Consider the following 17,112-nt stretch of genomic DNA (forward strand, 5'->3'; position numbering starts at 1 on the left):
ATATTTTATACTTTTTTTTAAACTTAAATGGCAACTTGGAATTTATATGTAGTCAGGCTATTATATAATCCATCTTTATAGTCAGAATTCAGAAACTAACAACATAAGAAAACTGCTTGTGACAGTGAGCAGCATCATAATAAAATGGGTATAGGCTAACTGTTGTGAAGATACTGCCATTTTGTTCACTGTGACACCCCCTCCCTCCGAACCGGCTTCTCCTCCCTCTTTGCATCAGGCCAGGTCCCTGGCCACCTCACAAACAAAAGGCAGAGGGTCAGCAAAGAAGAAGGCCTGCATCAATTTAATTCTCTAAGGGTCAAACTACACAATACAGTTTCTACCTAGATACCCAACTTACTTTCCCATTTGCTCCATTTTGGAGATTTATGTGAAGCATTCAGTGCAAATGCAGCTCCAAAATGAGGCAAAACTTCTCCTGGGGTCATTTTGGCTTGGGAAAATGGCTGGGGGGTAGGGGTTGGTAGGCAGGAGCTCCTCTACCTCCCATACCACAGTCCCAACCTGAACTGGCTTCCTACAGACTTCTAAAACGCCACTCCCTGCAGCTGGTGCATGGCTGTGCAGAAAGTGAGAGGGGTCAGATCTTGTTAGAAATTGTATTGTGTAGTTTGGTGCTAACTGAAGCAGAACAGTGATCCCCGGGAGAAGCCTTGCTTTGCATTCAGACCATTAAACCAGGGACCCCAGTAATTACTCTCTGTGCTTTAGTCACCAACAGAGACTGTTGCGTTAACATGCACAGCATCCATGTCTATGCACAGAGAAGTGTCAGTTCTGTTTCACATCTTGGGCTAATTGTCCCAGCAGTCCAATCTGTGAAGTTTTTAATTGCCCACCAAAGCTACACTTTGATGAGCTGGCCAAGACTGCCTGCAAACACATACTCCTCCTGCCCTAGAAGCCTCTCTTGCTTACCTTATTTGGTATTATTCCGAGGCCCACAGGCCACTTTTCCTTTGTCCCCTTGGACCAGTCAGCTGACACACTGAAGGCCACACCAAACTCCCTTCCGTCTTTCCAATTTTTTTTGGGGGGGGGGAAGAATGTTTTGTTTTCTGAATGTTGCTGCTTGTCTGATACTGGCCCCTAAGGTTTGCATTTCTGCTACCAGCACACCAGTTGAGCATTGCGGGTACAGAGCTTCCAGTTTGGACTGGGCTGAGATGTGACCCACCACTTCTTTTCTCCATTTGGATGATATAACCCCTAGACCTTTGGGCCTCTGCCTTGGAGTTTCAAGAATCAGCAGTTTCTGTATTGTTGCTTTCTCTCTCCTGCCTCCCCTCTTGACTTACATTGTGCTTTGATGCCTGGAGTAAGCTTCTAGTATTAAGCTTCTAGTGAGCTTCTAGTATTAAGTAAGTATCATTGAATGCTTGGCGTTTTGACTGCTTGAGATTTGCCAGTTCACCAGCCCAGATACTTGTTTTATTCCAAGTAAAGAATTTTATTTCCAGTTTTCACTGGATCTGGATCTCTGCATTTCTTCGAACCTTGTAGTGGTACTTTACCACTTGGTCACAGAGCCTTTACAGAATACAGGTAACGCTCTAAATTTGAGGGTGTCTTTAAACTAGAGATAGAACCTAAAGCCTGCAATTCCTTAGGCTTGGAGTGAGCCACAGTAGAAGAAACGTAAATCCCCTGCACTTGGGTTTTTTGAATTTGGGCTCATACTGCAAAATGGGCCAAATTCACACAGACATGGATCTAGGGTGTCACTTGTTTATTTAACAATATTTGATCTTATTTTCTTCTAAAAAGGATTCTGTGGCCAAACATGGTAACTATCTAAATACAAATACATACAAATGAATTTATAATGGTTCTTTGAGGATTATATATTATTATAATTAGCCTCTACATTCCATCACACTTTGGGTTGACCATAAAGCAGAACTTAGGGTAAGGTTGTGGAAATAGAGACTGACTTGGTTCTCAGATGCTTCCATTACATACCATGGATCAAAATAAACAACTGCCATCTGAAAAACAGCTCAAAGTATGCATCCCATTCCAAACCATGGGCAGATTTAGCTCCCACCCACAGTGCCCGTATTTTCTCAAATACAAGCAAATAGCTGTCATCAATTTCTGTATGAAACCGTAAAGTGCTACACTTGTGAATAAAGTTCTAGTGGGGCAAAACCTGATGACCATGCCTGTCCCTGGATGGCAAAGTATCTTCTGCCAGAGACACTATGGGGAGAAAACAATATCCTCCCTCTTCTCAAAAATGTTTCCAGGAGAGAATAAATATATTTCAGATACTTCTTGATGTCACCACTAACCAAGGGTTGAGTTAGAGAGAAAAGTAAGGAAGGAGGCAATGGTTCTCACTCAGGAAGGCTTTTGCATTCCTTCCTGGAGGCCATGTTTGGCTTGGGAAATAGCAGGCAGTTTGGTTTGGAAAAGCAAAGCTGACACCAGCAAAGGATAGAAGAAGAAGTGAAGCCAGAGAAAATGCTGAAATTTTGCATTCCTTCTCCCATCTATCAAACTTAATACACTTTGGCTATTTTCTAATAAAAGCACATGGTCTTGGCCACAGATAATCCCTCCCTTCCTCCAAGGAGTTCAGAGTAGCATACATAGTTCTTCTTCCTTTCCCCATTTTATTCTCACAACCACCCTGTCAAATAGGTTAGGCTGAGACAGTGTACCTGACCCAAGAACCAAACGAGGAATTAATTTTACCAGTGTCCAAATCTTCACCCACCTCCCATTATATCTGTAGTTGTCGATTCAAATAAGAAATTAATTTCTTACCTTGTCAGAAGGTTTGAAAGGATTTCCTTGTCCACTTATTCCTCCACTGATACTAAATCCAAGGCCTGGATTCTTTTCTATCCTCACACAAAACTACATTTAAAAGATACAAAGGGATGAATAAATGCTTGCATGAAATTAATCACCACAGGTTTTTGATTCCCTGACAGTTGTGATTACTTATTACTTCAATGAGACTATCTTAGAGCACATTATTTATTTATTTTAAACAACTTTGGGGATTGATTGATTTACTTAGAAAAATTTTATGCTGCTTCTCCAGAAGATTGCCTGAGGTGGCTTACGAAATAATAAAGGATAAAACAAAACAATAAAATATATTAAAATCCTGCATTAAAAACTAGGGTTTGTCAACCTCCAGATAGTGGCTGGAGATCTCCCAGTATTATATCTGATCTCCAGGCTACAGAGAGCAGTTCACGTGGAGAAAGTGGCAGCTTCAGATGATGGACTCTATGGGATTATACCTTGCTGAAGTCCCTCCCATCTCCAAACCCTGCCCTCCCCAGGCTCCACCACCCCCAAATCTCCAGGAATTCCCCTCCCCAGAGCTGCCAGCCATAATTAAAAACCCAGCCCAGCATAAAAACATTACACCATAAAAACAGATCAGTGAAGCTTAAAATAACAGTTTCCAAGGCAACCTCTTCATTGAAAGCCTGGGTGAACAGAAATGTTTTGGCCCAGTGTCTAAAAAAAAGCAATTTAAGTGCCAGGCAAACCTCAAGGGGAAAGGTATTCCCTAAGTCAACTGTAACTACTTAAAAAGTCATGTCTCTGTTTGCTACCCACCTCACTTCTGAAGGCAGGGACACAGAAAGCAGGGCTTCTGAGACAGATCTTAACTGGTGGGCTGGACAATAGGGGAGGAGGTAGTCCTTCAAGTACCCTGGCCCCAAGCGATTTAGGGCTTTAAAGGTAAGAACCAGCACTCTGAATTGTGCCCAGACACAAATGGGCAGCCAATGGTGATATGTTTTGTAACACCAATTGCATTCCATAAATGTTGATACAATGATATGAATTTAATAAAAATTTGAATTGTTAGTTGAGGAAAAAGGGAGGACATGACAGAGGTTTAGGAAATGATGCATGAATTAGATAAAGGGATTATCTTCTTCCTCTTACATAATTCTCAGGGGAACCCATTTAAGTTGATGGGTAATGGGTACAGGACTAAAGGACATACTTCTTCACTCAATGAATAATTAAATTGTGGAATTTACTGTGAGTGAAGACAGTGACGCCACAAGCATAGATAGCTTACAACGGAGGTTAGACAGATTCATGGAGTATAGGTCCATCAATGGCTACTAACCCCTGAAACCTATGGCTAGAAGTCAATTTCAGGGGAAGGCCTTGGCCTCTGTGCCCTGTTTGTTAGCCCTCCAGGGCAACTGCTGGGCTGCTGTGTGAAACAGGACACTGGACTAGATAGACTAGTAGTCTGATCCAGATGGACTCTTCTTATGTTTTTATGCCTATATAGTAACAGTAAACCATAGCAAATATTGAAATCCTTCCCATAAAACACCAGATTCAAATCCACCTTTTTGCACAATCTTCACTTCTTCACAGGTCCTTTAGCTGCTTCCTAATCTGCAGATTGCCATGTTATTATACAGCTATACAAACTCACCTGTTCTGGATAGCCATCCATACTCCTTTGTCCTTTAGTTTGGATTACACATCTCCCTGCTGGTGGTGCTCGAGTGCCCTGCGAAGGAATCTGGATAGGCAGGGGTGGCTGATACTGCTGGATGGTCACTTTATTCATGCTGCCCTCATATGGTTGCTCTCGGCTCCGATGCTGCAGACTTTGTGATCCCATCAGAGTCTGGATATGGCTACCTGCCTGTGTGTAAAATAGCCCATTAGACCAGATTAACTGGGGGAACAAAACCATTATTAAAAGTTTTATATTAAGAAAAAGTGAGTAGGAATCTGCAAAGGGCAGCTTGCAGCCATGCTGAAGCGCTTTTTAAAGGTGGTGCCCTGTGCTATAAATATGCGGACTTGCAGGGGAGCTGGAAAACCCGCCAGCCAGAAAATGAAGTCAGAATACTGTAGAGAAAAGATGAGGAAAGAATAAGAAACAGAAAAAAAATTGCTATATCTGAATACCCAAGGAGAACATTTCCAAACTTACTGCTACTGTGATGGAGGAAACAGAATTGACTGAAAAGGCACAGCTCCATCCGTCCAAGTGTGTGTGCTAGCAACCTCTGCTCAGGGTGGGTAAAGCTCTCTCCTAAAATATTAGCTCCACCACTAGGGTTGCCAGGTCCCTCCTGGCTGTGGGCGGTAGGGTTGCCAGATCCAGGTTGGGAAGCCCCTAGAGATTTAGGGAAGGAGCCTGGGGAGGACAGGGACCTCTGTGGGTGTTGGGAGGTGTGGGAGGTTGGCTGGGAGGTCCCGAGTTGGCTAAGGCTTCCCTGAATATGGGACCCACCTGGAGTCTGGCATCCTTATCAAGAACAGTGATACTCAGTAGCTTGGTAGTCAGATGGGGCTCTCTGACATGCCACCTGTGGATCATCTGAGTACCATTCACCAATATGGTACTTGCTCCACGCTCCCATAAAGTATGCAAGGCCACCGTTCAGTAGGGCTTATGGTTGGCAAGTGGCTCCCACCTTGAAATGGTCTGGAAAAGAAGTAAAGGTGCAGGGCCTCCTTGGGCCTCTTGTGCCAGGGATGAAAGTAAAGGGACAATCCTCTCCCACAATCCCCTACCCTTCTCTGAAGCCTCTGTGCTTTTCTCACAGCACCCAGGCGACAGTCAGGAGAATAAGCTAGCTTTAGAGGAAAGTAAAACGGTCACCACTATGACAGCCACCTAGGAAAAATGTAAACTGGGCACAGTGGGATGGTGATGGTTTTACTTGCTGGGTTGGAATTTCCTTTCAGAATATTCACGGCCCAACCCAAGCAGCTTCTTGAAGTGGAAAGTCTGAGCATCCTATCTCTGCCTTCTTTTTCACCAACCAGCATGGGGCAGAACTGGCTCCTGCAGCTGCTGGCCAGGTCCAAGCAAGCAGGCACTGTAGAGAAAAGAAAGGTGCCCCACCCATTTCCCCCCAGCAGAGCCCATATACATGTGGCCCTTTTGATTGATGGTAATTGTGAATGTGGCTCTCCATGAGCCATTGAGGTAGTACCACTGCTCTAGAAGATTCTGGAGGCATGTGGTGCTCAGTGTCAAAGCCCATAATGTAAGTATTGCTACTCCCATGTTTTCCCTATCCTATTTCCAGTTTCTTTATCTGGATTAGTGTACTGAGAGCCACTTAAGTACTGAAGATAGAACCTTCCACTGTTTTGCAATTAACATCCTTTTAGGCAACAATAATTCTCACACTTGGATACATTCCAGAGAAAGTTGGAGGGCAATGTAGAAATTAGATTTAATGAAATTAATGCCTAATTCCATCTCACAGATGTCAAGGAAATGTAAGCGCTCAGATTTTTCTGGTTTATGTACACTCAGTATTAATTTACTTTACTTATATAGTGCTCTGCAAGTTTAAAAAATGATTTCACGTGGCAATTCTGTGCCTGATGACCTGAAGCAAATTCTACTCTAATGATGTAGACTTATATTTGTAACGCTGGGAAAGAAGAATTGGTCCTTTATTTATTATCTAAAATTACATTTGTATTAATCTTTTTACACTGTGAAGCCAGTTTCAAATGATTCATACATTTTAAGCTTTCTTCTGCTATGGCAGAAATGATTCACCTGGGGTCAAATTCAGTGAAAGAAGATTAACATTTCCATAGCAGCATACTAAAAACCCATCAATGGAGAGTGATAGGTAAATAATTTTCATAATTCATTTTCTCAGCCATTTAAATAGCTTTTGTTTGCACAGCCTCATATTGCTATTTCTTTGACATTTGTAACATCTTCTACTGTATATGGATGAAGTGAAATAAATCTTTCTGCAGAAAACAAAATAACTTATTGTGATTGGTGAAATAATCTCCATGGTGTATATCATGATTTCATTTGTATTTTATATATTCTTTTAACATCCTTCACAAAAGTTAATTATTTCCATCTGGGAATCCTTTATTGACAGTGCAATATAAATTGTTGGCAAAAAAGCATAGCAATGACTGATGCAACAGATCCTGGCATGCAAGGTGATTGTTTAGAAAAACGCATCGATGCAAAAGGATACTGAAATGTGCTACAAAGATTCAAATTGACAGGACCTTTTTAATGTCATCATTAAATCAACAAGTATGAAAAAGTTTCAGATCACAGCAGGAACAACAAGTGTATCTTGCAGTGCAATCTTCAACAGAGTTATAGCCTTTTAAGTCCACTGAAATCAACGGGCTTAGTAGTGTGTGCCTCTATTTAGGACTCCACTGTTGGTCTTGTGGAGGAGTGGGGGAATATGGTAGGTGTGCACTGGTTTCCTCTTCTGAATAATGACTGACGTGTTATGATTTACATGAACATGGATGAAGAGGAGAGGGCTCCATGGAGCTCTTATACCAGTCCCCTGCCATGAATCCCTAATATGTATATAGAATTGTCACTTTTTCAGTTCCAGCAAACAAAAAAGCCCAACCAAAAAAGGCAATAACTTGCTTTTTTTCAAAACTGACCCTGCATAAGATATCACTTTTCCTGTCTTATATATTTTATTATTCTGTAGATAGATAGATAGTTTATTTGTGGCCCTTGGCCAGATAAAACAAGTTACGTGGACTAAAATGGTCTTACCAACAAAGGTTTACAGTCCGAGTCTTAGGTCACTCAAAAAATAAAATAAATAACATCCAAGATACATCTGCCATTTGGACTAAGAGACTACTCTGTGGTAACGAATTTTCATTGCAGCCGTACAAAATGTTGCTACCTGAGAGGTGATTGAGGGATTATCTCCTTGTAGGAGCTTTTCTATCTTTTCTCTTTCCCTGTCGGGTTTATTATTCTGTAGAGATCTGGGGCACTCAGATCCAGTGAGGTATACCTTGAGATATATTTACAAAATCAAATGTTACAAACTCTTAGAAAATACACATTCACTTTGATTGATCTTACTGGTGGAGTAAGAAGCAATCCCACAAAAATGCAGTAAAACGTTCCCTTAATTTGTCCAGAGTATTGACTGAAAAGCTAGTTAGCTACATATATATTAAGAAGGTTCTACCTTTCTGGAAGCAGGGTTGCCAACCACCAGGTACTAGCTGGATATCTCCTGCTATTACAACTGACCTCCAGCTGATAGAGATCAATTCACCTGGAGAAAATGGCCACTTTTGCCATTGGACTCTATGGCATTGAAGTCTCTTCCCTCTCCCAACCCTGCCCTTTTTTGGCTCTTCCCCAAAAACCTCCTGTCAGTGGCAAAAAGGGACCTGGCAACCCTATCTGGAAGCCAACTGGGAGCAGTAACATAAGAATTCATTTAAATGGAAGAAACATGGTTTTGGTATGAAAGTAATACGGCAATCTGTTAATCATGGCTAAGATATAGGAAAATAGGTTGAAGGATTATGAACCCCTTTTTCCAAGATCTTCCATCAACAATCCTGAAGGGGGGGTGGAGCTACATAGGAACCAGCATGACCCCTGCGCCAGCGTCCGTGCCATTTATGCCGGCTCTGGGGAGCGATTCAGTAGTGCGAGGCTCGGGCACTGGCACTGCTTTCCCAGCAGTATTTTTCTGGCATAAGTGCCCGAACAGAGGGGCGTTTCCAGGACATTCCCGGGAGCGGAGCTGACATTAGTCAGCTCCCAAAGCCTGTGAATTGCCATTTTGCAGGCGTCAAGTTACGCCTGCAAAATAACTGCTGTAGTCCTATGAAACTCTTTAGGAGAGTTTCACGGTATTTTGTCAACAGTCCATTTTTTTTTTTTATTTGCAGGCCGGGAACCCTCTCAGGAGATAGCACCGCTGAGCTGTCCCCAGCCATCAACTAACTATTCCTCCCCTTAAGACTGGGCTATAACTCTTAGTTTCAAATCATGGTTAAGAAGGAATCATAAGGAGGGGGTATAAATTTACAGTACTATGGCTTCCTCCTAATTTCATTGATATAACTTTATTATCCCAGAATTGCAGTATTTAGATTCTGGCAATATTAACTGATATATGTTACCTTTTTAGTGACAGTATCTGGTGGCACATCTCGCCTTCCAAGAGGATATGGATTCCATGGGCCGCCAGCAGAAACATCTTCCTGTCCATTGTCTAGAATGCTGCTCTGTTGTGACGGGGTCTATTTTTAAAATGGTAAAGCATTCTTTAACAGTAGGAAAACTGAATGCACAAAAGCATATAGCATCTACACCCCAAATAGGATTTTTTCAGTTAAATATTTATATTCTATTTGTAAAACAGCCATACAATATATATTCTTGCATTTTATCATAGTTTAAAAACCATCTGTGTTCTGTTATCATTTCTTACAGACTTGGATAAGACTTTAGTGCATGTGCCAAATGCAATTTGTACATTCTTGCCCTGGAGTAAGCCCCATTCAATACATTAGGAGCAAATCCTGCATACGCATGCATAGGATAGGGCTGTAGATGTTTCTATCAGAAGAACCTTGTTTAAACAACAAACAAACAAAAAACAAAAAACTTCTTGCAACAGTTTTATAGACACTAAACTTCTTGCTAGATACTCATACTCTTTAAGCGTGGAAACTCTTTGGTAGAGAATATTACAAGTGTTAAAATCGGAGTAAAAATATAATCCTTTCTCTAAAAATCATACTTCAAAATAATACTTGTTACTTCATAGGGAGTATACTTCATACCTTTTAATGAACAGCCCAGTTTAGGAATGCATATAAGTTTGTTGTCTTAAAAAGAAGAACAGAAATTCTGATCCAGAATTAGTCAAGCAACTGTGTTTGGATTTAAGAAACTACCTAGTCCCACTAAAGTCAATGGACAAAATTAGCTTAAAACAAACAAAACTGGCGACATGATCACACTGAAAGCTTTATGAATAAGAAGAAATGGGTGGTGGGATTCACAACTCCATCAGAATATCATGCCATAATGAAAAGTTTAAAATTTAGCATCTAAATATAGCATCTAAGCAATAATTTCTGTTCAGAGAAATCTTGACGTGAATGCTAACATGAAAGGCACTCTTCTAAAAGCTGTTTACCATGTTATGCATACAAAAAAGAAAACTCTTAAAGGTGTTTATCACAGTTGTATGTTCAAAGGAGGACAATTGTGCAGAAGCTGCCTTTTATTTATTGCAAGGACATGAATTGGACAGACTTAATTTTCACACAGGATGTATAAAAAGCTCATGGGAAGCCACTCTCTAAAACTGAGCAAATTATTTTTAAAAGGTCATTCCAAAGGCAGTGCCACTATAAGAAAAGGTGAGACTCTTGGTTCAGGAAGCCAGTTTTGTCTTTTTTAAAAAAAAATGCTCTCAGTGGGATGAGGGAAGCAGCAGCAGGGAAGGAAAAGAGGGCAACAATATATTAGACAACATGGTGGACCACAGGAACGCTTGGTAAGCAAAGGAGGAAGTTGATTGAAGTGGATAGCAGAGGCACACACACACAAAACAGGGGAGGAGAAATAATATAGCCCTTTCCCTCATAGCCAGAGGAGAGGAAAGGCCAAAGCTGTATTTGAATAGTCCAGAACTCTGTTGAGAATAGGAAGAAGACCAGTAACTTACTCCAGTGTGGTCTGCTTTAGAAACTCTGCTAAAATTTGCAAAATTGTCAGATTAGGCTACGCTTTAGTTAAACTGGATGGTTATTTTCCTTTATTCCTATCATAATATTTCAGTGGTTCTGAATTCTAATAAAATCAAGCTTGTAACTTATTTGTATAGGATTCACATTTTTACCCCATGAGCAGCTGGTTTAAGTTCTGCAGTAGAACAGCTAGGATCCGGTAGCACCTTAAAGACCAACAAGATTTTCAGGGTATGAGCTTTCAAGAGTAAAATCTCCCTTCATCATCTGACCAAGGGGGCTCTGACTCTCGAACGCTCATACCTCAAAAATCTTGTTGGTTTCTAAGGTGCTACTGGACTCAGTTCTAGTTGTTATACCAGGCTTAAATTGAAGCACTAAGAAACTAATCCAATTGGCAATGAACATTATTTTGTTAATCTCTGTTTTGCCTCTCTTCCTCAGATATATCATTAAAAAACAGCAGCAATTACAGCATTTAAAAATACATATCCTGTTCACAAGCAACATATGGCATTATAGATGCTGAGAGATCCATCATTTGATAGATTGATGTCATACTAATTGTCCAGGAGGATCTGCTGATGTTTCATCAGTGGGTGGTAATAACAGAATATGTTCTCCTCGTATCTAGGAGTCTCCCTCCAGCTTTTAGGATGTAATACGCAGAAGAGTTTCAGAACATGAGATGCCCCAGAGCTAGTAGAGGGTGGGAACAGAAACACTTTGGGGACAGTTCTGCAATTTAAACCAGGAAAGCTGAGAAGTCTTAGCCGGAGTTAGCTAAGAACAGGGGTGCAGTCTTAAGGGGGCTGCAGCAGCAGCTTACTAGGAAAGGGCATAAGTTAAGTTGGTGCTGCATCAGAAAACATTCTGCTGCATTGTGGCTCAAAAATAACAACCAAATTAAAAATATGGATCATATAGTTCCTTACTGAGGAAGCATCAGTGTCCACAATTACTGACTTGGCTACTATCAATGAAAAACAGGCTTAAGGTCAAGGGTGGGGTTTCAACACAAAGTGTGGAAACAAGGACAGAGAGAGCAATATTGCTGTAATATATGCCCCTTGGTTTCCAACTTGATTTTGGAAAATCCATTGATCTCTACCTTCTAGGTGAGGCCAGGTCTTAACCCAGCAGTTTTTTTTTTTTTAAAGGATGGCATGATATGGTGGGCACATGTTGTAAACTTGGTATTCCAATGGCACTGCTATGCTCTACTGATGTTTCACCTATGTTTCTGGGAACAGGATGTGGTGTCACTGGATTTCCTGCCTGCTAAAGGAGCGTATCTGCCTGCTCTCTGTTTTTTTTTGTACATTTGTAAATAAAATAAATATCACAAAGACACAAGTCTCCAGTGTCTTTCCTTTAAAGGAAACTAAACTCAATGGAGTTTCTGCTGGACTGTCTTACTATTTGGGGAGAAATGAACAACATACAGATGTAGAAAGAGCACAACTCACTCATGTAACTGTCATTCCATGTGGAGATCATCCTTGCTGGATTGGGGCATCCGTTTTTTATTGGGCTTTTAAATGGCAAAAGTCCCAGCCCAGCTCATACAACATACATGCCAGTAACTTTAGTACCACGTGAATGTTCACATGAATTATATTAATAGGGTAAATGTAGGGAAATCGACACATTTTAAATGGACCAAGAGAGAGAAAAGATATGGCTCCAACAGAAGTTGACATTCAATTTTATAACATTCGTTGGGATCCAACCAATTATCAATAGAGGTCCAATTGCAATGTGGGGCTTCCCTCCCTCCCTCCCTGCTGCATTCTGACAATCCCTGAAAAGCTGTTTAGTAAAAGGCATGAGATGCACATAGAGGGCTGCAAAGGGAAAGCAGAATTATTAGAAATCCTTGAATGTGTGGAAGTGCCCCTTCTAGTTCCACAAGGGCAGGCTTGGATTGAAGCCATTTTGCTGTTGCTGCTTTTAGTATTTTTAGCTGTGTAGGCAGTGTAAAAGAGCCTGTCAAAGGCAGTAAATTTTAAGTAAGTTAAACTTTGTATATTTTGTCACTTTGAGAGGGATATTTGGGTCTTTTGCCTCAGACATCAAAAACATCTTGGGTTTCCACTGCATGTATGTGAACGCTGGCTCAGTTCAAACATAATACATCATGGTTTGTTTTAACTATGGTTGGTTTGTGACATCAGGATTGAGCTCACAGATGATCACTTACTCTAACCTTGCCTTGACAAAGTCTACTTTCAGAGCTTTCACTCTCTCCTAGAAAGATGTGGTTGATATCCCAGCATGTTTTTTTTTGCATGTGTTATTTCTATCAGTTGTGTGCCCATACTGGCCTTTTGGGGTGAAAACGCATGGGAGGTTTTGCCTTGGATTTGCCGCTCTCTAGATGCACATTTCCCCCATCTGAATTCTCAAAACTCTGCAAGAGGGCTTATTTTTGAGTTTTGAGAATTTGGCTGGGGGAAATGTGCATTTAGAGAGCGGCAAATCCAAGGCAAAACATCCCATGCGTTTTCGCCCTTTCATTTGTTTCTTTTTCTGTACTTGTTTTGTTCCCTATAGGAACTGCTTTTTCAACTATTTCATTCTGGGTTATCTCTGAGGACTTGGGTTTTTCTGCACATGTGAGTTCTATTGATTGTGTACCTACCCATACTGCCCCATTTTTTTCTTTTCTACAGGGGTTCCCTATAGGGGTTGCTTCGATTTTTCAACTATTTCTTTCCAGGCTTTCTCTGAGTACTTTACAGGTGCTCATAAAAAACCCCCAGAAACACCTAGGAAAGACTGAAGCTAGAATAGATGTATACTTTTGATAAGATGATTAGCATCTGGCTGTAAGATTCATGTACAGCAGTCACTACAGCCGTAAGACTGTGTTGAATAGCATGGCATTGTAATCTATTTGATTTTCTTTTCATTCTTCTGGTTTCTTTCAGATTTGTTGTTGATATCCCTATTCCCCTTTCCTTTTGTATACCTTTTATATCAAAAATTAAAATTAAAAAAAGGAAGAACAACTGAAGCAACCACTAGTGGGAGCAAAACACGTGGGAAAAGGGGGGGATGATGCAGTATGGGCACACAGCTGACGAAATAACACATGTGGACAAACCTCTTTAAAAGAACTCGTAAAAAACCTGAAACAGCTAGGAAAGGTCAAAGTGACCACTAGAGGGAACAAAACATGCACACAAAAGAATGCCCCCCCCCGATGCGGTACAGATACACAATCAATGATATAACACATGTGGAAACACCCTCTGTTACAATGTCTGTCTGAGAGAAAGCTGTGTTGTATCAACAACTTACTTTCTTTTGGATGGCACTATTGTAAGTCCATAAAATACATGCCCCCTGTGCCAGTGAAAGTATATAGTTCTGACGTTAACATTTTCTTCACACCAAATCAGAAATCCTGTTAAACTTAACCCTCTCTCCCACACACTCTTGAAATTCCAAGGGTCCAGTCGCCACTGCCCCATCCATCCTATAGTTGGCAACCTTATTTCACATTTTCTGCCAGTGGAGCCCACCATGCATACCAGTGGCAGCAAGGCAGGTCTAGAAGGGAATACTTTCCTGGCACGGGTGACTTCCAGACCTGTGCCTGTACCACTCCAGATGCCTCTGGAGCTTGAAACCTTGGACTCTGCCAGGCGCAGCATAAGTGATGGGCTGGTGTGACTCGTTACCCCAAGAACTCCTCCTCTTGTCCTGTCCCTGCTGAGTCATCTGAGCACCTTTCCATCCCACCTAAGAGCCCAGCCAAACAGCAGGTGTGGAGAAGGGAGAAACATACCTCCAGACCTGCCCTATCACATGCTAGGAGAGCCAGCTTTACACCAGAGTGGCAGCAAGACACCCATGGGTGTGAGGGCGATCCAGACTTATCTCACAGTTACCCCGATTTGCATGATAAAAAGTAAAGATTCTTTTGATTTCTGCACATAATGACAGAGCATGCCAGAATTCTTGCACTTTCAACAGTAGGAAGAGTTGTTTGGGCAAGGAAAACTTGCAAGTGGTGGTAAAAGCAGAGCAAACTCAATTTTGAGCCCGGGTTACCAATCACAGGGTGGCAGGGCACAGAGCATCATCAGGAAACAAGCCAGGACACCATGTTTGTGCGTAATACAAAACATACTTCAGAACAACAGTGGTTAATAAACCAATTTCAAACCCTGGCTTTAAGAACCAGAGTTCGTGTGGTGGCTCACATTCAGACATTCAATTTACTACAATTAGTTAAATTGAACTATGGTTTTGTATTATGTCTGAACTGAGCCTATAACCATTTTATTAATCGTGCTAATTTTTTTAATCAAATAAAAGTATAAAGTAATAAAATATACCTAAATCAAAACGTAAAATCTCTCAGTTTTTTTGCTTTTAGGGGGTCTATACTTAATAGGGTCGCCAATACCAGGTTGGGAAATACCTGGAGATTTTGAGGATGGAGCTTGAGGAGAGCGAGGTTTGGGGAGGGGAGGGACTTCATTGGGGTATTATGTCACAGAGTCCACCTTCCAAAGTGGCCACTTTCTCCAGGTGAACTGATCTCTGACACCTGGAGATCAGTTGTAATCCCTCTCCAGCCACCACTTGGGAGGTTGGCAACCCTAGTACTTAAGCAGGAAACTTACTTCCTGAAAAAGAAAGTTTCCTGCTTAAGTACTTATTTATTTCCCATTTGGAAAACATGAAGTTGGAGATTATTCTTACATCCAGTTAATTTAATTGATATAGCTTTTGAATAAAAAATTAGATTAATATTTTTAGAACTTAGAAAACACATGACCCCACACAGACCATTCCAGAACAACTAACAGGTGAGCATATAAAATGCTACAAAGTTCTACTGAAATATTTCAGAGTTTAGCATTTAGTTGATAAGTTCTTCCAATTTCCTGCAGATATGCAGAATTGCATAATCAGCTAGATAATACCAAGAAGTTTCAAGGAATCAAAGTTTTTACAAATCTGTCATACATTTACAATTGCTTGCTGCAAGCCATGTGTTGCTGGTTTAGGGCATTTATCAAACAAACAGATAAGAAGCACTACAGCAACACCTCGAAGAGACACTTTTTTGGATATTTATTCACAATCATAGGGGTCATTCCAGCAAATTCCCAGTGACTTCAACACACTTTGGGGGAAAAAGGAATAACAATATTCAACACATTGGAAGTAAAATACATAAAAATAGTGCAAAGAAAAAAGATTGCCTATGCTGCTAATCCTGGCAGAATATTGATCCATATTTCAAATGCCAGTGTTGTTGGCAATGATTTAGTTTTTAAACCAGAAACGTGATAGCTTGCAACAATCTAGAATTAGTACATCAATCAAAACTGCAATGGCAGGTTAGTAGTAACTTAAAAAATGCTTAATAATGAACATGCATGTTTGCACCAGAGTACAATGTGGGAATGGAAGAATATCCACTACTTTTAAACATGGAATCCTTTATTGGAGGAAACTTTCAATTCCTACGTTTTGACAGAGTTCTCTAAACCAATTCTCATCCTGTCCTCTAAAAATAAATGCTTAGCTAGCTGTTACCTAAAACCTTCAAAGACTGCAGTTGTTTGTCTTGACTTGACTACCATTGCTGCTTCCTAACCCTTTCAATTAGGTTAAATCTGCAAAGTGTGAGTTCCTTAATGCTTACAACTTACAGCTATGTTGCAGCAATATAGACAGGCTGCCTATTCTCACTGACAGTGAAGAACCGTTCTTTTTTGCTGCTGACTTTTTACATTTAAAAAACCCTTTAATCTTATTTTTATTCTAACTAAACAATCAAAATAAAAGGCTTACTCATTTGTAGTCATGCTGATTACGTAATGCTTGATTCTGCAATATTTTGCAGTGTTACAATCAGACTACCATAATGTTGTGTTTAAAATAAGTGTGGATATATGTATTAAAATATGTGTGTATAACAAATTCCACAAATGCTCTATTGTATCAATAAAAATGGTGACTAGGATTTACATTTTGAAATTGCAATTCAAAGTATTGTGATCATAAACTCGTATTTAACTCGGCAACTGAAGTGGATGATCCGTACTTGCTCGCTAAATTATTCCCCAATATGGTTTCTAATGGACCTTTTCTGACATTAAACATCTAGGACACCATCAAACATATGTAACCATCTACAACATGGAACATGATCTTTAGGCCTCTCTGGCTCACAGAATGACTGCAACAGAAGAGCAGAAAGCAGCATGACAGTCACACGGTGAGCCAATTAATTGAAGAAGCAAAGGTAGGCACATTATGTTAGCTTTTTGAATTGTTTATAGGACACAAGCATGAGTAATATGCAAAAGCTGAAAAAAAAGAGGAAGGAGAACACTAGAAAGTATTATTTTTGTGGTCTCTGATATACGCAGGCTATCTCATACTTACTTTCGGTAGAGGTAGCTCTTGATGCATTTGGTTTTCAAATTTAGATTTAGTCTGCAAGTTTAATGTCATGCTTCTGCCCGCATGCATTGCTGACAAACCTCCAGAGCGCAGCATGCCAAGGTTAACAGTGTTGTGTTTGTAAGCAGCAGTCTGAGTAGAGGAGATAACAACCACGTG

The 17,112-nt window shown here is 40.6% G+C and overlaps 1 protein-coding gene across 9 annotated transcripts in view; it reads right to left on the reverse strand.

Moving 5' to 3' along the window:
* LRRC7 (leucine rich repeat containing 7) overlaps nucleotides 1-17,112 on the reverse strand; it is a 160,939-nt gene that overhangs the window by 22,485 nt on the left and 121,342 nt on the right. For 7 of the 9 annotated variants that reach the window (XM_056844365.1, XM_056844364.1, XM_056844362.1 and 4 more), the window contains 4 exons: nucleotides 16,936-17,085; nucleotides 8,938-9,057; nucleotides 4,454-4,669; nucleotides 2,794-2,886 (listed from right to left, as the gene is read on the reverse strand). In XM_056844365.1, the coding sequence (XP_056700343.1) occupies nucleotides 2,794-2,886; nucleotides 4,454-4,669; nucleotides 8,938-9,057; nucleotides 16,936-17,085 (579 nt within the window). The remainder of the gene's footprint in view (nucleotides 1-2,793; nucleotides 2,887-4,453; nucleotides 4,670-8,937; nucleotides 9,058-16,935; nucleotides 17,086-17,112) is intronic. The other 2 variants (XM_056844367.1, XM_056844366.1) reach the window with 1 other exon arrangement.

The sequence above is a fragment of the Euleptes europaea genome, chromosome 2 (assembly GCF_029931775.1).
Source record: "Euleptes europaea isolate rEulEur1 chromosome 2, rEulEur1.hap1, whole genome shotgun sequence".
Lineage (NCBI taxonomy): Eukaryota > Metazoa > Chordata > Lepidosauria > Squamata > Sphaerodactylidae > Euleptes > Euleptes europaea.